Source organism: Mytilus californianus, unplaced genomic scaffold (genome assembly GCF_021869535.1).
Source record: "Mytilus californianus isolate M0D057914Y unplaced genomic scaffold, xbMytCali1.0.p SCAF_3, whole genome shotgun sequence".
Taxonomy (NCBI): Eukaryota; Metazoa; Mollusca; class Bivalvia; order Mytilida; family Mytilidae; genus Mytilus; species Mytilus californianus.
Genome location: NW_026262679.1, coordinates 13,178,218 through 13,203,220, shown reverse-complemented (window position 1 = coordinate 13,203,220; position 25,003 = coordinate 13,178,218). Strand labels below are relative to the sequence as shown.

Sequence of the window (25,003 nt, the reverse complement as noted above, 5' to 3'; positions counted from 1 at the left end):
TGCTTTTTAATCGGGTTGTCTCTTTGGCACGTTCCCCATTTCCATTTTCAATTTTATTAGAAATAATTTCGAATATGTCTTATTTTGTATAAACAGATAATATTCATATGCCTGGTAATATAAAGATCTTTAAAGGTAGAAGTGTTATATTTGTATTTTGTTAACCAATTAATTGTGATCTTAGATTTATCAATGCATCGTTGGACACGATAACATGGTTATTTAAACTCACTTACAATACCTTCTAATCAAGAAAAGGCTTTAATTTTGAAAAGAAATTAACACAATAGTTTAAGTTATAGATACAATGGATAAGAGTAGATTCATGAAAAATAAACCATTCGCCCTCCGGGCTCATGGTTTCTTTTTCAAGAATCCACGCTTATCCATTGTATCTATATAACTGAGACATGGCCGGGATCATGACGTAAAATAGAAATTTTTACCCGCTTTCAAGCAATGCCCAATACAGTTTTTAACTTCCTGAAAGACAAAATATCTTGAACTTTTATTCATATATATAGGTGATATGTAATGAAATGTAAGTTCCTTAATAACATTAGTTCCAAATGGAAGAAATATTCTGTAAGATTTTTTCCACTGGAACAAATATTACAGAATTTGTCCCTCACGGAATAAAGGGCATATATTATTTGTTCCAACTGGAACAGATATTATGATCATATTATGGCTTTGTTTATAACAAAGTTTCCAGGGGAACTTATGTTAGGCAGAAAAAATATACTTTGACACTGACTACGTACGTACGTATTATGAACCTTTAAAAGTTACGTGATACTCAGAAAATGTAAAAAAAAACGTACATTCCATGAGATACCATGGCAACAATTAATGGCGAAAACAAGAAAACATGGATGAGTCAAGTAAATAATAGCGAGATGAAAAGGTTATAAGAGGAATGCACAAAACTGAAAACTGTTTGGCACTAACTGGTTTCCATAGGTAAGAAATTTTGGGTGTATATATATATATATAGACGACTTTAACCCACGGTGATAACGATATTGAACATGACAGGTAAGGTGGCTGTGGTCACTGGTGCTGCACGAGGATTGGGGAGAGCATTTACCGAAGCATTACTGAAAAGAGGAGACAAGGTAAATGTTGGTTAACATCGTAACGTGTTTGTTTATAAATCGTGCAATATGACCTTTGTCAAAGGTCAATATTTCGTACTATAGGTTCAAAGATTATACATTCCCAAAATAATCTCCCCACAATTATTAATGGAATATTGAAAAGCTACATATAGCCAAATCTCGAGAGCAAGATTGATGCTGGTGTTGCTTTGTCATAATACATAATTTGATTCGTCTTTAATTGTCGTATACATTTTCAATAACTATATATATTTGACACCTTCAGTTTACAGGTGAAACTGAGGGGTCGTCTCAAAGATTAAATCATTCAAGAAAAACTACATTTTCATATAAATTTGATAAAACGGTATTTGGCTATTTTGATAAAGAAATGATGACTAGCAACTGCATAATAGTATATATTATTGTTGTTTTCTCTCTGTCATAAGATACTTTATTCACAAATTCTTAAAACTTCTCATGAATATATAGATCTTCGAGTAAATAATTACTGCAATCAATACGTTTGATTTTTATCATTTTCATTACCAGAAATACTCTTTTACTATACGCCGATTTCTCACGTCATTTAAACGTTTTATGGGCTAACTGGATCCCTGCATCTCTGATCTGATAAAGTAATTGTGACTGCTTGACATTATTCAAACACCCGTCTTTATTCTTATGTACATAATCCAACTCTGCCTTAAAAAATATATTGATTTTATCATTTAAAAACAGTTATTGAAGCATTTATAAGGAAGTTATCCCCATTAGAATATTCATCCCTTAGCTCAACGTCCTGACGTGATTTTATGCCCGACAAACACACAACTGACGTCAAATAACGTCACCTAAAATCAAACACTTTGACGGAAAGATAACTGTTGGCATCAAGCGTATTGACATCCGAATCCGCATTTTTTTCTACAATTAAATGATTATAACTATTTAGATGTACCCTTCTTCCATGGTGCTATCCTCTCGCAACGTAGTGGTTACTGTAACAGGACCGCCCGTCAAGGTTTTTGTCCGCAAATAACACGCTTTGTCGTTAACTTATTGACACCGTTGGAGCCATTGACGGAGCATCAACGCAGATTTAACGCGGTCCGCAAATCGAACCACAGGAATTATTATTCCGGACATGGACATTTTATGCCATGCATTACAGGTGCAGTTATAGACCACACGGGGTATATTTACTATACTTGAAGTGTGGTTTTTTGTAAATCAGATCGATGCCTAACAATTCACACTGATGTCTCGAATTAGAAGAGATGTTCCGCTATATTTGACAGAAGTCTATTCCACTGGGATTAAATATACTTAAAATGTCCACTCTTTGGTCACATGATTTAGATATATCAGACCGGCGAACCATAAGGTGGAAAATTTGCAGCGAAAGTCTCAACTTAATCATACTGTCTCTGAATACAGATTTCTAGCTGAACGTGTCATTGGAGAATTAAAAAAAACTAAAGTAGTGGGTAACTTATGGAGGTTTACGGGGCCAAAATTATTAGACATTGTAGAGACATGTGCTGTCCTTGTTAATAGACATAACAGTTTACTAGTATTTGATTAAATATTTTCTAATTTTTCAATAACCCTTTGTTTATCAAGGAAGCTTGAAGCTCACCATTTATAAGGATGACATAAAATTGAAACTCTTCGTTTCTTCAGACTCAATTAAAAACTGAAGGTGAATATGATTTATTTATAATAGTCGTACCGTTCCACAGTCATTTTATGTTTATTTTTAAAGAGATATTTATATTTATAATGTCTCACTAAAAAAACCAAATAGATAAAAGAAATATTTTTCTTCAAATCCATTTAACTTTAAATAAGGGAAAACTGAACTTTTTTGCACAAAATAAGAGCTTGAAAATGTACAAAAATAACCAAACCGGTAAAACATATTACAATTATGATCACGATAAAAGAAATGTCCAACTGTTCTGCGTTCGACTGTACATGGGCATAGGACAATAATTGTTATTAACAAAGTGATAACGAGGCATGCAAATACGTTAAAACGAGCAATTACTAAAACAAAACAAAAAATAAATAACTAAAACCCCAAAAAAATAAAAACACAGAAAGTAATGTTATAAGATATGTAAATTACCAAAAGGTAAGGAAGGCATGTGCAAGATAACATTACTGTGTAACGATAAATGTACAGTCTATAATGTCTTCCCTCTGCCTATATTAATCTGCTCTTCATAAACTTTGAACTAAATTTATGTACAAAAGAAATATGATATACAGCATTAAACGACAACCACTCAATTGCAGGCTCAAGACTTGGGACAGGCATATACAGAATGTGGCGGGGTTAAACTTGTTAGCCGGTGCTTAACCCTCCCCTTAAACCTAGGACAGCGGTACAACAGAACGACACAAGAACAAACTGTATAAAACAAATAAACAAAAAACAAAAATGATTAACAGCAACAAACGACTTGCAGGATTCTGATGTGGGATCCTGACTTTAAATAAAGCTAATACTAATAACGAACACTGCCCTTTCTTGGATCTTGATATCTATATCTTTAACAGGAAGCTTAATACCAAAATTTATGATAAAAGAGATGATTTTTCATTTCCTATTCTTAATTATCCATTTTTAGATGGTGACGTTCCCTTGTCACCATCTTATGGTGTTTATATATCTCAACTTGTTCGATTCGCTCGTGTATGTAACAACGTATTTGATTTTAACGAAAGAAACCTCTGTATTACTGAAAAATTATTACACCAGGGTTTTTGATATCACAAACTAGTCAAAATATTTACTAATTTTATCATCGGTACAAGGACATCATTCGTAAATATAAATCAACATGCAGACATCTTACACGTTCAGGTATTTCACATCCAATCTTTTATGGTAATATTCTATACAGAGCACAAAACTGTCGACATTCACCTCAAAAGCTATCAAAACCTTTAAACAGACTTATTCAGAAGGGATATAGTTACAATACTGTTGTCAGGTCATTAAAGATGGCATATTTTGGTATTAATATTGATTCACTCCTAGGGTCTTTGCATCGGAAATAAACACATTTATTCTAAAACCAGTTGTTGGCATGATACGGTTTATATTCTTCTCATATATTTTATGATGGTATGATCCTAAAATCCTAACGGGAGCTAGGGATTGTGCTTGATTTTCATATGATGAAAACATAATCTTTCAATCAGTTTAATTGAGGTCTGGAGCTGACATGTCAATAACTGCTAGTAGTTCTTTGTTAATTTATGTTTCATTGTCATTTTGCTTACTAGTTTCTTTTGTTACCTTTTCTGACATTGGACTCGGACTTCTTTTAAACTGAGTTTTACTGTGCGTATTGATGTGTGTTTGTTTATTCTACATTGGCTAGAGGTATAGGGGGAGGGTTGAGATCTCACAAAACATGTTTAACCCCGCCACATTTTGCGCCTGTCCAAAGTCAGGAGCCTCTGGTCTTTGTTAGTCTTGTATGTTTTTTAATTTTAGTTCATTTATATGTTTTGGAGTTTAGTATGACGTCCATTTTCATTGAACTAGTACACATTTTTTGTTGAGGGGCCAGCTGAAGCCCGCCTCCGGGTGCGGGATTTTCTCGCTGTGTTGTAGACCCATGGTGGACTTCGGCTGTTTTCTGCTCTTTGGTCGGGTTGTTGGCTCTTTGACACATTCCCCATTTCCATTCTCAATTTTACATATAGAATATGGCGGGGTTAAACATGTTTGCACCCAACAACCCCCCCCCCCCCTAACTTGGGACAGTGGTGTTACAGCACAACATAAGAACAAACAATTACAATCAGTTGAAAAGAGCTTAATCCATCAGAAAGATACAAGGCCCAAAAACAACTAACAAAAACACTAAAAGTACCGATCTGAGAGAACTCGCAGTTACTGAAAGCAAATTCAAAGCGAATAACAACAAATAAAGAAATCATGGATCTAAGACTAAAATATCCATCCGTACACATCCAACATCCAAAGGATTTAGTGTAAAGACGCCTCTAACAGTCGGAGAAAAACACGATCTTGTGCTATGTCAAATCATAAAGGTATCGATAGAATGTATGCCCATTTCAACTTGCTAGGTCGTTCCGTTGTTTTACATTTAAGTCTATTTTTTAAACCAAAGAAATCTGTCGAAAGTGTCGTCGGATGTGAAACAGTTCAGTGACCAATCAACGGACCTGATATCACCCTTGGTGTCTGTGTGCTTATATTTCCTGAAGCTTCTGTTTTAAGTGTGCCATGTTAATACGTATCGCTCTTTTTTTCACTTGTTTTTGTTTTAGATTTGTCGCGTATTGTCCTCGTAATTCCCTTTTCTTTTATAGGAAACAAATTGGACTATACCTTCTACAGTCTGAGATTCTTTGAATGAAGTGTTGCGTATCTGTTCACATTGAATATAAAGATTAAACCTTCTCGTCTTTAGGTATGCTTTTGTGATGTCGATGTACAGCAAGGGAAAAAAACTGAAACTGAATTAAAAAAGAATTTCGGAGACGATAATGTGCAATTTTTACCATGTGATGTCCGAAAAGACCAAGAATTTACAGGTAACAGGAATAAATGTGCAAAATTGGACAAGAGAAAAGATCAACAATTAGTCTTATATTTCAGTCACCCACTTATACCTGTAAATTCATGAAATTATTCTTCTGTTAAAGTAACTTATCTTGATCACTGGACTATAGAAAAGTTTATTTAGTTTGTCACTTTCAGAAGATTACCCCAAACTTTTCAGTCCACTTCTTCGCCACTGTATATTGGAGAATCCACATTTGATGTATAATTTCTATGAGTATAAAGGACCCTAAATAACCCGCATTGAACTCAGGTAATTCAGCTTGGTCAGTAGTTTCTGTTCTGTGCCATTAGTGACTTCTGCTGTGTAGTTCATGTTAAAATCCTGTAAGTTATAGTCAGTGTTAACGGTTCATTCCAAAGCATATGTCTCTTATCTATGCCAAAGACATTACGGTACCAAATTCATAATCTGAATTATCTTACCCTTAAACATTACCAAGATAAAAAATTTGTGAAATGATCATACGAACCGAGTCCATGATATAGAAAGTGATAAAAAAAACCTCATCAAAGATTCCAGGATTGTAATTGTGTACGCCAGGCGCCCATTTCGTCTACAAAACATCATCAGTGACTCTCGAATCCAAAACGTTATAAGGCCAAATAAAGTACGAAGTTGAAGAGCATTGAGGAACCAAAATGCCGAAAGGTTATGCCAAATACAACTTAGATAAATGGTAGTCACAAAACATCGAAAAATGAAATATTACAACAATCAACACAAAAAAGTAAAAAGACGAATTTAATCAATGATAATAAGATTTGACTTGAATTAGTGATCATGAATACAGAATTCTGTGATCACTCTTTCAGAATGTATGATTAAAATTTCCTAAAATATTTTCACATACTGTATTTCAGATTTCTTCAACAGAGTGATCCATAAATACAACACCGTTGATATAATGGTCAACAACGCTGGAATTATGGATGAGAATCAATGGAGAAACACTGTTGATATTAATTTAGTGAGTTAGTAACTTTCGGTTTGGTTGGGACTTTATTGTATCTGTTTTCAGATGGGACAAGGAATGGTATACTTCAAATTAGATAACACCGTTACAAAGATTTCGTTGAACTGAATCCAAATAAGTATTAGGTTAGGGACCACCAATTAAGATTTGACATGTTTGGGAGAACATATCATACTTTTACATGTCAATTTTATAGTTTACATGTCAATTTTATAGTTTTCATGTCAAATTGCAAAGCAACGAATATTGTCTGCGAAGTGAATAGAAATACTCTTAATAAACAAAACTAATGACTTATGAAGACCCATTGGTGGCCTTCGGCTGTTTTCTGCTCTTTGGTCGGGTTGTTGTCTCTTTGACACATTCCCCATTTCCATTCTCAATTTTATTTTACTTATGGTGAACTTTAGGAGTTGCCGACTTTAGGGACAGGGGGCTTCTATTTTAAAATTCTGTCGCATGATTCGACTTAAATGTGTAATAAATAAATTATCTAGATCTATTTTTCCGCCGAAATAGCACATTAAAATTTCAGCAAAACATTTTATTTAAAAAGCATGGCATCAATAGATACATGATCTATAGCGTTGTTCCGTGTTAAAAATGTCTGTCCTTCGATCCCTTATCCCATCAGCTGAAAATTATATGATTGATACCTTATTAAAAACTTATATATTGCAGTCACTGATAAGAAATATAAGGAAATTAGAAATTAATCCATGGCATGGACTGATTTGATTTGAAACTTTAGCGAACTTTTTAGACAGCAATGATGCACGGGTATTTGTTGACAATGGATCATAGGACTTAAATAACTTTTCAGACCCCCATGATGCACGGGTGTTTCTTGACAATGGATCATATGACTTAAAAATAAACTTTTTAGACCACAGTGATACCCGGGTCATTGTTAGCAATGGATCATGACTTAAATAAACTTTTAATAAGATTGAGAATGGAAATGGGGAATGTGTCAAAGAGACAACAACCCGACCATAGAGCTGACAACAGCCGAAGGCAACCAATGGGTCTTCAATGCAGCGAGAAACTCCCACACCCGGAGGCGTCTTTCATCTGGCCCCTAAACAAATATGTATACTAGTTCAGTAATAATGGACGTCATACTAAACTCCAAATTATACACAAGAAACTAAAATTAAAAATGATACAAGACTAACAAAGGCCAGAGGCTCCTGACTTGGGACAGGCGCAAAAATGCGGCGGGGTTAAACATGTTTTTTGAGATCTCAACCCTCCCCCTATACCTCTAGCCAATGTAGAAAAAACAAACGTACAACAGTACGCACAGTAAAACTCAGTTTAAGAGAAGTCCGAGTCCGATGTCAGAATAGGAAACATAAGAAAATAAACAAAATGACAATAATACATAAATAACAACAGACTGCTAGCAGTTACTGACATGCCAGCTCCAGACCTCAATTAAACTGATTGAAAGATTATGTCTTCATCATATGAATATCAGGCACAATCCCTCCTGTTAGGGGTTTAGTATTATTCCATCATAAAATATATGAGAAGAACATAACCCGTGTCATGCCAACAACTGGTTTTAGAATAAATATATTTAATTCCGATGCAAAGACCCTATAAGTGAATCAATATTATAGCCAAAATATGCAATCTTTAATGACCTGACAATAGTATCGTAACTATATCCCTTCTTAATAAGTCTGTTTAAAGGTTTTGATAGCTTTTGAGGTGAATACTGGCATTTTTGTGCTTTGTAAAGAATATTACCATAAAAGATTGGATGTGAAATACCCGAACGTATAAGATGTCTGCATGTTGAGTTATATTTACGAATGATGTCCTTATACCGATGATAAAATTTAGTAAATGTTTTGACTAGTTTATGATATCGAAAACCCTGGTGTAACAATTTTTCAGTAATACATAAATTTCTCTCGCTAAAATCTAATACGTTGTTACATACACGAGCGAGTCGTACAAGTTGAGATATATAAACACCATAAGATGGTGACAAGGGAACGTCACCATCTAAAATGGATAATTAAGACAGGAAATGAAAAATCATCTCTTTTATCATAAATTTTTGTATTAAGCTTCCCGTTAGTGATATAGATATCAAGATCGAGGAAAGGACAGTGGTCATTGTTAGTATTAGCTTTATTTAAAGTAAGTTCAACAGGATAAATTTCTTTAGATACATACTGAAGTCGTCATTATTGAGAGCCAATATATCATCCAAATATCTAAAAGTATTGTTAAATTTTTGTATCAGATGTTGTTTCGATGGGTCTTTGCTGATTTTAGTCATAAATTGTAACTCATAACAATACAAAAACAGGTCCGCAATAAGTGGTGCACAGTTAGTCCCCATTGGAATTCCGATAACTTGACGATATACGGAATCTCCAAAGCGACCACAATGATACACGGGTTTGTGTTGGCAATGAATCATATGACTTTAATAAACTTTTAAGACCGCATTGATACACGGGTCTTTCTTGACAATGGATCATATGACTTAAATAAACTTTTTAGACCACAATGATACACGGGTGTTGTTGGCAATTGACCATATGACTTAATAAACTTTTAGACCCCCATGATACACGGGACGGGTCTTTATGGCAAGAAATCATATAATTTTAATGAACTTTTTAGACAGCAGTGATACACGGGTCTATGTTGGCATTGGAACATATGAGGAATAGAAGTAATAGTGGAGGTTTAATTTTGAATGTTTCATCTTTGGCAGGTAAGATCTATCATTATATACTAACTGATAATGAGAAATGTAAACAACTACGGACACACATAACCATGATCAAACAAGGGAGACAAGCAGTAGTTCATGAAAAATAAAGACATTAATAGGAACTGGACGTAAACTCGGGTGCATTGTAAAATAAGGCAGCTTCTACTTAACTAGTCTACATTTGATGACAAGGAATGAACGAGGAATGTATGACGAGATTGAGGCTCAAACATTTGCTAACATATTAGATGTTTGTTAAAACTTTCTGAGAGATGATGTAAACTACACATAGATAAGATTCAGATAACGATCGGTAAATATGCATTGTTTACACAAACAAGCGACACCGTCATCAAAGAATAAAGACAATGCGGTGGGAACGAAAGATACCTAAAACTCTTTCTTTTATTGAATTGATAAAACATATTTTAATCGTATAACATGACGGTAAGAGAGACCCAAATTAGTAAGTGTAATGTGATCTGATGTTAAGAACTTAATTCAGAAATGCATAATTTGTGAAATCAGCACTGTTTTCGATAGAATATCATTTACATGCATCTCAATTATATGTCAATATTTGAAGAAGAAAAATGAAAACAACACTTTATAAATTCCCGAAGCGCTCTTTTCTGGATTGTTTTTTTTTTCATCAGGAACGCTACCGAATATTTGAAAGTAGATAATGTATAAGAACCGCAATAGTTGAAGTAGCAATGAACAATTTTAAAATGCATATTCTGACAAAATTCAAAATTTTAATCTTAAGAGCCAGTAGTGTTTTCGCTATAGTAAATTGCATGATTCTGTGTTTCTCTAAAAAGAGAAAGTACTTGTATACCTCCTGTGTAATAAGACAGACAGCTAAATATACACTTTCGCCCACACACTATGCACACAACCAATAAACACTGTTTATTGTAGGCGTGATGCCAGTATCATTTTGTCCAGCATACACAGCATCAAAACATGGAGTTGTAGCGTTTTCAAGAAGCTGGGCTGTGAGTTTGTGATCTTTCTACTATCATACATACATTCAGACATTCAAACAGATAGACTTTTTATCGTCCCGATTCTAAGACATTAATGAATAAGTTACACAGAGACTATCAACGAACTGCCATCAAACATTGTCCAAAATGACACAAACATATTAAAATATGACAAAAGACAACCACTAAGTAGGTTCCTGACATGATACATGGGTTAAATTAGTTTTTATATATCTCAATATTCCCTTTTTAATCTCAAGTATTGACCTAACAAGAGGTAGTATAATAGTAAAACCACTTTTAAATAACGGTAAAATAATATTAAAAATCAAACAATAATAAACAATATTATACAGTATCAAAGACCAAAAATGTTAGCAGTTTCTGAATTTCAGCTTAAAATACTTTACATGCTGATACGAAATCATAGCACCCAACACTCTATTATAGATGACTTTAATTCATAGTAGATAACATACACAACGTCATAACCAGTACAAGAGCAACTCACAGAATATTTGGAACACAATTGCAGAAGACCAAAAGAAACATTGAGTCTTTTTTAAAAGATAATTGAGCGAATAGACATTCACCCCCCAAAATAACAGACACTATGATTGACCAACAACAGTATAACCATAACATGTTTCAATTACAGTGAATGGTGAAACATTGGTTTAAAATTTAAAAAAATATGGAACATAGTTTACTGTATGATACCTATATGTGTACCAATACATGTTTACTAATAATATCGAATGCTAATATTCATCCATACATTATATTTTCAAAAAGCTGAAGATTCAAAATTCAGATGTAAAACTTAACTTTTTTTATCAATACCGTCAAGCAATAACTTTGTAAAAGCTTTATAAAATTTTGGAACACAAATAGAACAGATACAAAAAAGTAGTGAATAAGATACTTATTTCAAACTAAAAACTTAGTTTTCTAAGGAGAAATTGATCTATTTTTGAACAATCTTCTATTGAAGAGAAGTGCCATATTTAAAATCAGATTGACAATCAGTGCCCATGATCTCAAAATAAAAAGAGACAGATATAAACTTTATATATAGAAAGAGATCAGAGGCTTAGTAAGAAATGTACTTTTAATTTGGTTGAAGATGATCAACATTTTATTATTAGTTGTCGAGCATACAATGATGATAGAGAGATATTTTTCAAAGAGATAAACACAATTGTCATAACTTTTCAGATCTCTCAAATGGGACAAAATTTGTTTGGTTATTTACTAATAAAATTTTTTTGTCTTAAAGTATTCAGGGGATTATATCATTAAATGTCTAGATGTTAATTAAAATACCTAATAACAATTATTGTAACGATTTTAAAGGTTCTGGTCCTGCCTGGAATAAAATGTACATGCTATATATAAGATGAAGAAATATATGTAGGTTTTTAACTATATAAACATTTTATATTTCATTTCAATGTAAATTTCTTTTATAAGATAATAGTGTATTATTTTGTGTGTATAAATGTCATGCTGCCCATCAATGGCCCTTAATTCAAACAATATATATTCTTATTCTCATGATTTGATAAAACTTCATACAAATTCGCAATAGACTACATGGAATTATACGTTGATAAACACAATAAAGTTCACATAATGTTCGCTAAAGTTTAGTTTTAAGAGGAGAAAACCAATCTCTATTTCCAATAGTACATTTCAAGTGTTATGTTTCCAGCTGCACCCAGAAGTCAGAAAGAAAAGAATTAGGATTGCATGTTTATGTCCAAGTTTTACAGATACTGATATTATTAAAGGCACTGATGATAGAGTACATGGAACAGAACTAGCCAGGATGGTTATGAACTCATATGGATTAATGGTGTAAGTAAAAGAGTATATGATCAGATGACGTCACAAGGAAACTGTATATCAGTAACTGCTAAATATTCAATGTTGTGTAAACTTTTTTGTCTTATTGTTTTATTTTTTGGTTGTTTACTGTATTGACAACATCCAACATGTTCATTTTCTGTTTCTTTTCGTTTAGAATCACTGTAGATTATCCTTTCAACATTTATTTTATTTTTCTCCTTTTAGTCACTCTCTAAATAAGACACGTGACTTCCAAGTAAAAAAAAACAGTTTTGAGATTATGTAAACGACCAAGAAGCTACCGTCTATTCCTGATTAGTACATCAATTCAACCAAAAAATTAGAAATGACTAATTTAACTTTATAATACCAATAATGATTTTGTAAATATGAAACAACGATAGTTTACCGATGTTCAAATTCATAAATCTATTTGGAATATACCAACCTAGAAAAATACCTGAGGTGATTGCATGAACTTTAAACGAGACTAGGTGTGTCAAAAGTGTAAGAGTTTCTTGCCATGCGTGACTCATGCACTTGCCATGGGACTTCAAAAAGTCAGTTAAGAATTCCACGAGAGGAAATAGGATAAAATTGAGAATGGAAATGGGGAATGTGCCAAAGAGACAACAACCCGACCATAGAACAGACAACAGCAGAAGGTCACCAACAGGTCTTCAATGCAGCGAGAAATTCCCGCACCCGGAGGCGTCCTTCAGCTGGCCCCTAAACAAATATATATACTAGTTCAGTGATAATGAACGCCACTTGCAATTTCAGATCAGACATCTTTTCTGGTGTCGTAAGTGTACGACAATTAAAATATGTCTCTCGTGAATTGAAACATTGTATCGGTCAACCAATTAGTGATGGTGACCGTAAAAATTGTAATGCAAGTCAGTCGTTCGTCCTCATAATACTACTAGACGAGGTTTTGCGTAAGAAGCGCTTCCTTGTTAATAAAGTCCGTAAAATGACAATGCCAAAAATGAAACTATACGTTGTCGCAGATCCTAGTTTGAAGTCGTCCGGCTTTGTCAGTTTCAAGAAAAAGATCCAGATATGAAGCAGACCGTCTAGTTTCAGCCGTATCCTTAATGTAAAGTGCACTAGGATATTGGAGATGCAGGCATTCGATGATATGTGGGTAACTGGTGGGTAACTGAGTGACAGGACATCTTAGAGATATCTGAATGTTAAAGTAAACAACTTGACAATCTTTCTTTTCTTTGTAAAGTTTCTAAAGGTTTTGCATGAATTCGACTTCATGTGAAAAAACCCAAAAAAACCAAGTCAACTATTGAAGTAGAAAAAATAGTAAGAATTATAGAAAGACGTTTAGTGGAACATCAAGACGAGTCTGCTATATATTAGTCTTAATGAACAGAGGGAGAAGATACATGGTGTGGAGTAGAAGAGGGACGAAAGATACCAGAGGGACAGTCAAACTCATAGATCGAAAACAAACTGACAACGTCATGGCCAAAAATAAAAAGACAAACAGACAAATAATAGTACAGATGACACAACATAGAAAACTAAAGACTAAGCAACACGAACCCCACCAAAAACTGGGGGTGATCTCAGGTGCTCCGGAAGGGTAAGCAGATCCTGCTCCACATGTGTAGGATAATGGGGGCAAAAACAAAAAAGTCGAAAAAAATAAGAGAATAAAAATCCTTTTTGTTGAGTTTGGTTATTCACTTTAAAGAAGGAAGATTTTTCGTCTTCCTTTATTATATAACAAAATTCTGCAAGAGGAAGAGGGATTTGTAATTTTCTAAAAGCTCCTTTTTCGTAAATGATGTTAAATGTTGGTGAAACACTGTGTCAACTCCAAGCTCTTTTGCTAGGCGATATAAATGATGATTTTTGCATATAAAACAATGTTGTTTGAGGATTTTCCTGCTGGAACCACAACATATTTGTCGTAAAGCACCTACAACTCATGGATTCTCGAAGGGGTTTAGAACACATGACTCAAAGTACATTGTAGTTTTTTTTATGTTATTATAAAGTAATATCGCAGAATTATGCGAAGGTTATTCCTGAAATGTATGCAACCTTAATCGACAGCAAAATAGGAAAAATAGCAACATATAGTTTACGTTTAGTTTTTGTAACATAAACATGTCAATTATACATGATACATTATTTAATGGAAATTATATGAAACATGCATCTGAATGATGTGTTAGTGTTAAGAAAATGTCATGATGCATGAAACCGAGACTATCTTCGAGGAATTGCTTTTATTAAGAAGAAAAAATAAGACAAATATAAAAAGTACATAAAATGGATAAAAATACAATTAGAATTAACAAGGACAATAAATACACATTTTACAATAATATTTACCTAGATCTGAAGTAATACTTAAAAATGCATTATGTTTGCTTGATAATAAGAAATCTGCCCATGGTTTATTTTTGGACGTAGATCAAGTGTTTCCTTACAAAAGTCTTGTTTATAAATCACTACAAAGGCTACATAAATGATCAATGCACAACTGCATGATCTTGCATATCAAAATAGTCATGAATTGTATACAAATTAAAAGCAACAGTAGTATACCGCTGTTCAATAGTCATAAATCGATTAAGCGAAAACAAATCCGGGTCACAAACCAAAACCGAGGGAAACACATCAACTCTAAAAGGAAAACAACGGAACAACAGAAACACTGAACTGCTACAAAAACAAAAGCCAACATACATAGAAACGGACTATTTGATAACAACTGCCATATTCCTGACTTGGTACAGGACATTTTAAGAAAAAATAGTGGGTTGAACCTGGTTTTATGGCTAGCCAAACCTCCCGCTTATATGGCAATGTTAAAAATATCGCTAAAATGACAACATTACGTGACAGGAATACAGTAGAAATAAACGCAAGAACACTCAGGACAGAGAAATACATAAGAAAATAATACAATAGTGTGTTAATTGCACGAAAATTAGTAAAACCGGCATAGTCTTTTTTGTCAAAGACTAACAAGATTTATGTCCATGCATTGGTATCAAATAGGTTATTATTGTTGCACAATGTGTAGAGCTTAAGCTGAAATATACCTATGTTGTTTTTGTTTAAAGGCATGGACGTTATATATTATTCAGATAGCCACGAACGCATTTCTTTTCAACACCAAAAAGATTTTAAATTTGCAGCATAAAACAAGTGAAATAATTGAATAATGTACACGCAATTATTTTACTATCTAGGGCAATTCTTTACGAAACAATTCTCCATTTCTAATAAATCAACAACAAAAAAACAATGCGACGACGTTATGCTTATTTCGATATTTTGTAGTACCTTTTTACCATGTACACTACTTTGGCTGATGTAAACACACACAAATAAAACCGAAGTCGGTAACACTATCAAAATTATTTCAAATCATTAAAACAGACTGAAATTTATCTGGCATCCAACGATCGATTAAAGAAAAATATACGCATGGGTGTTGAGAAAGGAGAGTTTAAAGTTAAAAAAACACCTGTGACGTAAATCTTTTGTTCAAACTCTCCATTATTTTTCAGGAATGGAGAGTTATTTGGACTTTCTCTATAACGTATACACCATTGAATTATAATAGCTTCTCTTATAATTATCTTTTTTAAGAAGTTGAACTTGATTTAAAACATTGTTGACTTATAATTTACAGGACTGATCGTGTTACAGAAGCTTTACTACGAGTATTAGATGACCTTGATAGCAATGGTAAAGTGATGATGGTGACGCCTACTTTTATGGACTACCATATATTTCACGATCCCAAACTTTAATAGAGAAATGATACTAAGACATCTAATATTTATAATTGGAACTACATGTAGTTATATATTTGCACATTATTTAGATTTTTATCATATATAAAAGATTCATAATTCTCTATTCAGTTTTTTATAATTGGATATATGTCAGATCATGTCAACGTGTTGTTTACTTCAGATCTACTTTTTATTTAACGTTAGTTTGTTATATTTTATTGCTAACATTTCCGTTTAAACTATATGAAAAACTCGGGGTCGCCGGATACGATTTTGCTGTGTATATCATTATACGGAAAACGGTAGTCTTTTTTTCTTCTATAGACGACAATGCTAGCATTTCCTAAATTAACCACCTTTTAAAAAATAAAAACCTGGACAAACAGTAATATGTGATATAAGTACTTTATTGTTCTGTTTTAGAAATTGAAGTCAAAACGGTGGCATTTTTCATCAACTTTATGAAAGTTTGGAAGCCTTTTCGAATAATTATCAAGAACATATTTCAATGTGTTTCAAAATTTATATTGTTAATATACACACTGCAGTTATTCATAAATAAATGAATAAAATATATTATATTCTTACATCCAATCACAGCGCTCCAAAGTTGACTTCCTTCACCTGCCTAGTGTACGTAATAACCTGGATCCTGGCTCACTGCTCGACAGTAGAGCGTACTGACGCGAAGAGGAGGTTTGGCAAGGATGCCAAGCTAGGGAACAAAAAAGTCATACCTATAGCCGGGAAAATGTGAAACTAATTGTTTCCCTTAATTTTTGAGTGATGTATAAAAAATATGAACTAATACTTTTTACATCATGACATCGTCACTGGGGGATAAAAACAAAGCAGGCCGGTGACTCCCTAATATTTGCATATCATAAAAACAGAAATGTTTGAGGCAATAGCATATACTAGTAATTACTTTTAAATCAAAATTCTGTGAACGGATTTGCGAGAAAACGTAATTTAAAGTGAAAAAATGGATATTTTTTTCCACTTTTCACGTACATTCTATTCATTTATAGTCTCTTTTTACACATTGTGATTGCTTGTGTCACTGTACAGTACTCATGAATGCTACAGGAATCATTTTTCGATTTTCAGATGGAGTTCCACCAGTTCTTAATGCTAAAACATGTTATCAAAATCCGAAATTTCGCCCAAATACGTATACTTTGTGTTAACTAATTTAGATAGGGTATTTAAAACAACAAAATACGAATGAAGGGATTAAAATCGTAAATATTTTAACTGCATTTGAGAAAATTGATATTGTTCAACTAATTTCTTCAGTTTAATCGATAATGATAAAATCATTGACATAACGTTGAAAAGTCTGAAGTATTATTACTTGCTTTATTCCAGAAATTGAAATATTGTATTAATTATAATGAAATGGGTTATTTTCTACTGACAGCTTGTCTTGCATCGTAAAATTTACAATCTTAATAATAACAGATAATGCAAAGTAATTCCGGAATGAGAAACAAATCGTACAAGAAATTATTTGCGTTTTTTTGTTTTTCAAATTGCAAACGGTTCTTTTGGGCAGGAAAAAAAACAAAATCTAGGATGTATTAAGGGAAGACTTGCAGATTATCTTCAGAATATATTTCTATCAATGAATAATGACATAAATATACAATTATTTGCTAAAAAAAACCAGTGCTATTTTATCTTATACTATATGCGATCAACTGCAATGTAAATTCTGTCTTCTACTAGAAAATTAATTAGCATAATTGACACTAATTAAAGTATAGTATCTGATAAGCAAGAATTGAGATAGTGAGTTTGATAGTAAATGGCACCGTTGAGACAAAAATGTTTATGATGTCACTCTACTGGATCAGTTTATTATTTACAACTTCGAAAGCTAGTTTTATTTTACACAATAATAGAAAATTATGATTTTGTTTGATGACATTGTAGTGTAAAAGACTGTACCATATGTTTCTGAAATATATGTAAATTGTCGTATTTTGATAAATCGGGTGTACAGTCCTGTGCAATAGTCTTAAGATATGATTATTAATACACTTGAACCATAACCGAAAAAATAATAGCAACACTAGATTACTAGATCAATCATACATAAAAAATTTGAGGTCAAGAAGAGAATTACATGAATACGTATTAAAACCATACGAAAATATGTTTGGTAAATCATAATTTGTTAACTACAGGATAATCGACGTCTTTTTTGTTGATTTCAAATCGACGTCCAATTTTTGGCTTTTCTAATCGATGTCCCTTTTTACGGACTTGTCGCAATGAGATCACAACTGTATTAAATGTTTGGTTGAGCCTAAAACTCCTGAGGTTGTTGAAAAATATAAGATATTAAATCCTATAGAGTCCAAATAATAATACTTTTCGACCAGTGACTGTACTTTGTTGTTCTGTCTATTGTTCGAGTGTGTATATTGTCATCTAGATTGTCTTCTAGTTATCTTTCTTGTTGGGTTGTTATCACATTGTCGTATATCCCCATGTCATTTATTTATATGTTATTATTTTAATGATTAAATCATATTGGACATTGATTGGAGGAGACTTTAGTCCATTGGACGTCGTTATGGTAATTTAAATGCAGAAATCAAAAATAATACCAATGTTTTCAGTAATGCATATCAAAAATGAATTTACATTCTACTTTGTTCCCTCGCTTCATTTTTGTTGTTGGAAATGTCTTGAAAAATAAATACAGTCTTAACACGAATACACAAAAAAGGATGGTTCTGTAACTACCATCAAATAATCAGCAACAACTCTATTTAGGAAATCCATTTAGGAAATGCAAGCCATAGATATTGTATTAACAGAGAAATATATGATCCATTTACAGGTGCTGCTGAAATGTTGTTACATAAAAGCAAAAGTTTACAATAGGAAAATTGAAGTCCTCTCTTTTATCGTAAAGTGCAGTTCTCAGATGTGAAACAGAACTAACTATATATGTGATATATAGTCTTTTGAGTTCAAAGGAATGGATGCGATCAATAAATAAATCTAAAGTTTGAATTATTCCGTGAGAGAGCATATTTAAAGATAAGACTAGGTTCTTTTCATTCTTCTTGTGAATCGTGTGTATGTAACCTGTCTCATACGAATAAAGAAATGAGTTGTCGATAAGATCTCGTGGGAGTACCAAACAAATCTACTAAACATAATTTCTATTCTGCCAATAAATCGATGAAGAGTTTATAAGATGTCAGTTAAAAAAAAGAATTTCTTTTTTCAAAGTATAAATGAATCCTTTTTAGCAAGTTGTTGAATAGATAAATGGTTCTCATTGTGATCTTTTCACAAATTATTATGACAAATATGACGACTTTTACCTTTCCTTTTTAGCTCACCTAACTCGAAAGGCCATGTGAGCTTATGCCATCACTTGGCGTCCGTCGTCGTCCGTTGTCTGTCGTCGTCTGTCGTCGTCGTCGTAAACTATTTCAATAATCTTCTGAAACTACTGTGCCAAATACCTTCAAACTTTAACTGAATGTTCCTTAGGGTATCTAGTTTATAAATGATATCCGAATTTTTGATCCATCAAAAAACATTGCCGCCATGACTAAAAATAGAACATAGGGGTCAAATGCAGTTTTTGGCTTATATCTCAAAAACTAAAGCATTTAGAGCAAATCTGACTGGGATAAAAATGTTCAAGAGGTCAACATCTATCAGCACTAAAATTTTCAGACGAATTGTTTGGTTGCTGCCATTAAATTGGTAATTTTAAAGAAATTTTGCAGTTTTTGGTTATCTTGAATATTATTGAAAATAAAGATAAACTGTAAACAGCAAAAATGTTTAGCAAAGTAAGATATACAAAAAAGTTAATATGATCAAAATTGTCAATTGACCCCTTAAGGAGTTATTGCCCTTTAAAGACAATTTTACACAATTTGTTCATCATGTTTGATAACATTTAAAAATCTTCTCCTCTGAAACTACTGGGCCTAATACTTCTAAAATTTAACTGAATGTTCCTTAGGGTAACTGGTTTATAAATTGTATCCGAAGTTTCGATCCATTAACAAACATGGCCGCCACGCTTAGAAATAGAACATAGGGGTCAAATGCAGTTTTTGGCTTATATCTCAAAAACTATAGCAGTTAGAGCAAAAGTGAGTTAAAGTGATGATTTAAACAAAATCTATCTGCCATGAAATTTTCAGACCAATTGGACCACCCATTGTAGGGTTACTGTCCGAAATAGTTTATTTTTATGAAATTTTACTGCTTTTAGTTATCATCTTTAATATCATAATAGATAGAGAGAAAGTGTAATGGCAAAAATGATTGGCTAAGTAGTTTCTACAAATAAGTCAAATGATTAAAATAGTCAATTGACTCCTTAAGGAGTAATTGCCTTGACACGTTTATTTTTTACATTTTTTCGTGCAAGCCTATTACTTTTTAAAAAATCTTCTCTCTGAAAATATTTAGCGAAATACTTCCAAACTTTAACTAAATGTTTCTTAGGGTATCTAGTTTATAAATTGTATCCAAAGTTTTGATCCATCAACAAACATGGCCGCCATGGCTAAAAATAGAACATAGGGGACAAAAGCAGTTTTTTGCTTATATCTCAAAAACTACAGAAATTAGAGCAAAAGTGAAAGGAGTTAAAGTAATAAATGGGTCATGATCTCTCTGTATAGATTATATTCGGGGATTTGATGCATTAAAAAACATGGCGGCAGTTTCTAGAAATAGAACATAGGGGTCAAATGAAGTTTTTTTGGCTTTCATCTAAAAAACTAAAGCAGTAAGAGCAAAACTGACATCGGTGAAAGTGTTAAACAGGTTTAGATCTACCTGTCAAGTAATCTTCAGACCAATAGGACAACTTATTGTTGGGTTACTGTCCAGAAATAGTAATTTTTTAGGAATTTTACAGTTTTGGGTTATGTATTATCTTTAATATTATTATAGAAAGAGAGAAAGTGTAAATGACAAAATTGTTCAGCAAACTAAGGTCTACAAATAAGTCAAATGCCTGAAACTGAAATTACAGGTGATCGATATCAGGCTGTCATGAGCCTCTTGTTATTCTTATTTTCGTGATTGTGATTTTTCTATTCCTTTATTGAATGGTACGTTTCTTCGAAGTTTAGATAAGCACGTGTTTCAGTTAAGGCTTATTTTTTACGAAACATATTAATATTTTCATTTAAACATCTTTGAAATAGAAATAAATCACCTTCGATTGGTGAACTTTTTACTATAATATTTTATCACAAATATATGCATTAATTGTGGAAGTGTGATTTTAGTTGCAGGAATTTGATCAAAACGTTGTATTTCACTTACAATATTATACTTCTTGAATGTTTTATATTCTTCGGTTTGTTAAAATACGCAAGAAAAAAATATTTTTGCATTGCATTCGATCGTGTTTTTCTGTACTGTTCATTACGATTTGTTTCAAATTTCCTTGGTAGAAACTCGACACATTTTTATCGCGCCTGTTGCAAGTCAAGACCCTGTAATTCTAGTGTTGTCGTTGGTTACTGTCATACTAGTTTTTCGTTTCAGCATACATCAGGCCGTTGTTTTTCTCTTTTGGATTCAGTCGAGGATTATTCCAGGCAATGGGCTAAACGCGAAGAAGACTTTAGTTAGATACTCTTTCCGAATGTGTTAAGGCTGTGAGGTCTCTCATACAAATTTGAACTAGAGTCTATGAATACACATGCTACTTCGATCTTCAAAGACGCAAATGTTGCTAAGCACTTGTCCTACCTCCATGACAAATATGTTGTTGTCCTCGCAGATAAAATCCCAAAAAACAACATCGTTTTTGTGTGTAAACCACATTACATGAACTGCTTGATAAGGGAATTAGGTATTGAAAATTCACTTGGAAACTTAAAATATACCCCGCGATACTTATTCCTACTATATTATATCCTGAATAATCATAGGTCTGTTCTATGTTCCTTTAGAAATTCAATCAAAGATGAAGAACTGGATCTTCCTTTACTGTATTGGATACATAAACTACATAAGTGTCCTTACAAACCACGTTATATTGCTGGGTCTTCCAAGTGCTCCACGAAACCTTTTCTAAATTATTAACAACAATTTTATCAGCAATCAAAACCGGGCTTTAAAGTTATTGTTAAACTACCTACTCAATGGGCGGCTTGCATCAGATGTGGATAATTAAAAATTCGAAAGATCTTTGGAGTACATACAATCTAAGTATTTTCCTCTTGCAATAGTATTAAAACATGACTTTTCTACCATTTTCACAAGTATTCCCCATTCCAAACTAAAAGACAAATTGAAAACAATGTGTCCTGTTTTGTTTCATGAAAAAAATGGCCAACGTAAATATTTTCTTAGGGAGGGATAAATCGTATTTTATAAAAAAAATCACTCTGATTTAAAATTCTCTGAAACTGACTTTATCAGCTTGATTTTTTTTATTGGGAACATATTTGTTACGTTGGAGAACATGTTTTTCAACAATCGGTATTACCATAGGAACCAACTGTCCACCTCTTCTTCCCAACTTGTTCTTTTATTCATATGAGGCAGATTTCATACAGAATTAAGAATGAAAAGAAGCTAGCATTATCCCTTAAGTTCACGTTCCGCTATAGTGACGATGTCCTTTCACTAAATAATTCAAACTTTGATGACTATGCTGAACGCATCTATCCTATCGAACTTGAAATAAAGGACACAATGGGGGTCGGTTCCGAACAAAACTTTACGATAAAAGAGATGATTTCAGCTTTCCAATTTTGAACTTTCCATTTCTATGTAGCAACATTCCAGCAGCGCCTGAATATGGATAGAGAATGGAAACGGGGAATGTATACATATATATGGAGTATATATATCCAAGTTGATACGACATTCCAGAGCTTTCGTTTCCTATAATTTCCTTGATAGAGGTTTGCTGCTTACAAGGAAGCTATTAAACCAAGAGTTCTAAGTGGTAAAGTTGAAATCGTCGTTTCGAAAATTTTACGGACGCCATCACGAGTTGGTTGACCGTAATGGAGTATCTGTTTCACCGATGACGACGAATATATTCAAATTGTTGTAAACACAATCCCGTCTTCTTTTCCTCGGATGTGACCTACCGAATTAGACTTATCACCGAATAGTACTTACATGAGCAACACACGACGGTTGTCACAAGTGTAAAAGGTTCACATAATATTGTATACAAAATTAATATAACGTGGTATTCCTTCTACATCTCACTGGCTTAACTTGAAATAATTCTGATAGAGTTCGGCACATTAAGAGCTATCCAAAAACATGAATAAAAAGGACGATCCAAATCAATTTGATTTAAATCATAGATGACATCTTCACGTTCAGCTGCAAAACGTACATGCATATTTAGGATGATAACATGTAGATGTTACACGAGACCATGCATTGTAGTAGTCCGACACACCGAGTCGGATTTTCAGCGTGATAGCTAGCAAGGTTATAATCCATTACCCTACCCGTTTACATCATTCTGACTCCAAGTCAAGATCAGAGGTAAAAGACAAATAATAGTCCACAAAACACTACACAGAAAACTAAAAGACGAGCGATACGAAACCAACCAAAAACCAGAGATAAACGCAAGTGCCCAGAGAGGAGAAGTTTATGTCCAACTAGTGACACCCATCTTGTTGCTCTTTTAAAGTAATAATCCAGTGGCAATTCAGTTATGCCAAATAACAACACTGGAGGCCATCACACGTATCAACGATTCCAAATCATATATAAAAAGAAACCACTGTATTATGTGTACATAATAGTGTCATGAAGAAAAGTGTTCCCCTGGACATTTTTTTCACATAATTAAAATACTAAATAATGTCTATTGCAAAAACATGTTGTCTATTAAGTGAACAGAATTTTACAGCAACAGTTATTAAATAGTGTCCTCCCACAGGACAATATTTCATAGCAGTTGTTATTAAATTATGTCTTCCAAGGGAAGTAATACAAAGGTCATCAAAATATTTTATTACTTGAATTTTAATTAATTAAGAAAGGTGTATTAACAATAGATGATTTTAAACAGTGTCTATGAGTACTTCTAGTGATTTGATCATGTTTGTAATTAAGTTATTAAATGTTTTGACATAAACTTTAGACAATGAAAAAACTGAGTTTTTGGCTTACTGCATCTGTTACCTAATTATTTGATTGAAAATCATTATATATTTTTTGGAAATAACGTATTCATGTTTATACCAGATTTCTCAGATTTCACTTCATTTTACATTTCAGTATATACATGTTACCCATATTTCATTTACTGTAGATCTAAAATGAGATCAGCCTCAAAATCTTCAATCAGAAGGAAACAGAGTAATGATTGCTTGATTGAGTACAGGAACAAAAGAATGTGATGGAGTTAAAAATTATTTCATGGGGGACATTATTAAATCCTACATTATCACATTTACTGTTCAATGACTAAATTTAATGGTAAAAAGTGTCCAGTGATAACATGAACACTTTTCACAGCTTAAGACATGTCCGGGACGCCTTCGGCTGTTTTCTGCTCTTTGGTCGGGTTGTTCTCTCTTTGACACATTCCCCATTTCCATTCTCAATTTTATGGACAATATTTACAACGAAAAAATGTCCGGCGGGCATTAATTCATGGGGGACATTATTAAATCCTAGATCCTGACTTGGGACAGGCACATAAAAATGTGTCGGGGTTGAACATGTTTGTGAGCGATCAACCCTCACTCTAATCTGGGACAGTGGTGTTACAGCAAAACATAAGAACAAAATGTAAAAATATATCCTTTTTTGTTTGGTTGATCTCTTATGTACGTATAAGACAAGTCTCTTTTTATTAACATTTCTAAACGAGGTGTCTTTATTAACCTGATTTATTTGGACAATTAACATTTAAACCTGAACACTATTACACCTGTCCACCATATAAAACAGGTA

The 25,003-nt window shown here is 32.9% G+C and overlaps 1 protein-coding gene across 1 annotated transcript; it reads left to right on the top strand.

The window, feature by feature from the left end:
• Nucleotides 1-996: 996 nt before the first annotated feature.
• On the top strand, nucleotides 997-16,178 carry LOC127732990 (15-hydroxyprostaglandin dehydrogenase [NAD(+)]-like). The gene is made up of 7 exons (XM_052242247.1): nucleotides 997-1,118; nucleotides 5,561-5,684; nucleotides 6,577-6,683; nucleotides 9,339-9,432; nucleotides 10,357-10,433; nucleotides 12,139-12,284; nucleotides 15,949-16,178. The coding sequence occupies exons 1-7, from the start codon at nucleotides 1,032-1,034 to the stop codon at nucleotides 16,067-16,069; spliced, it is 756 nt and encodes a 251-aa protein (XP_052098207.1). The 5' UTR covers nucleotides 997-1,031; the 3' UTR covers nucleotides 16,070-16,178.
• The last annotated feature ends 8,825 nt before the right edge of the window (nucleotides 16,179-25,003 follow it).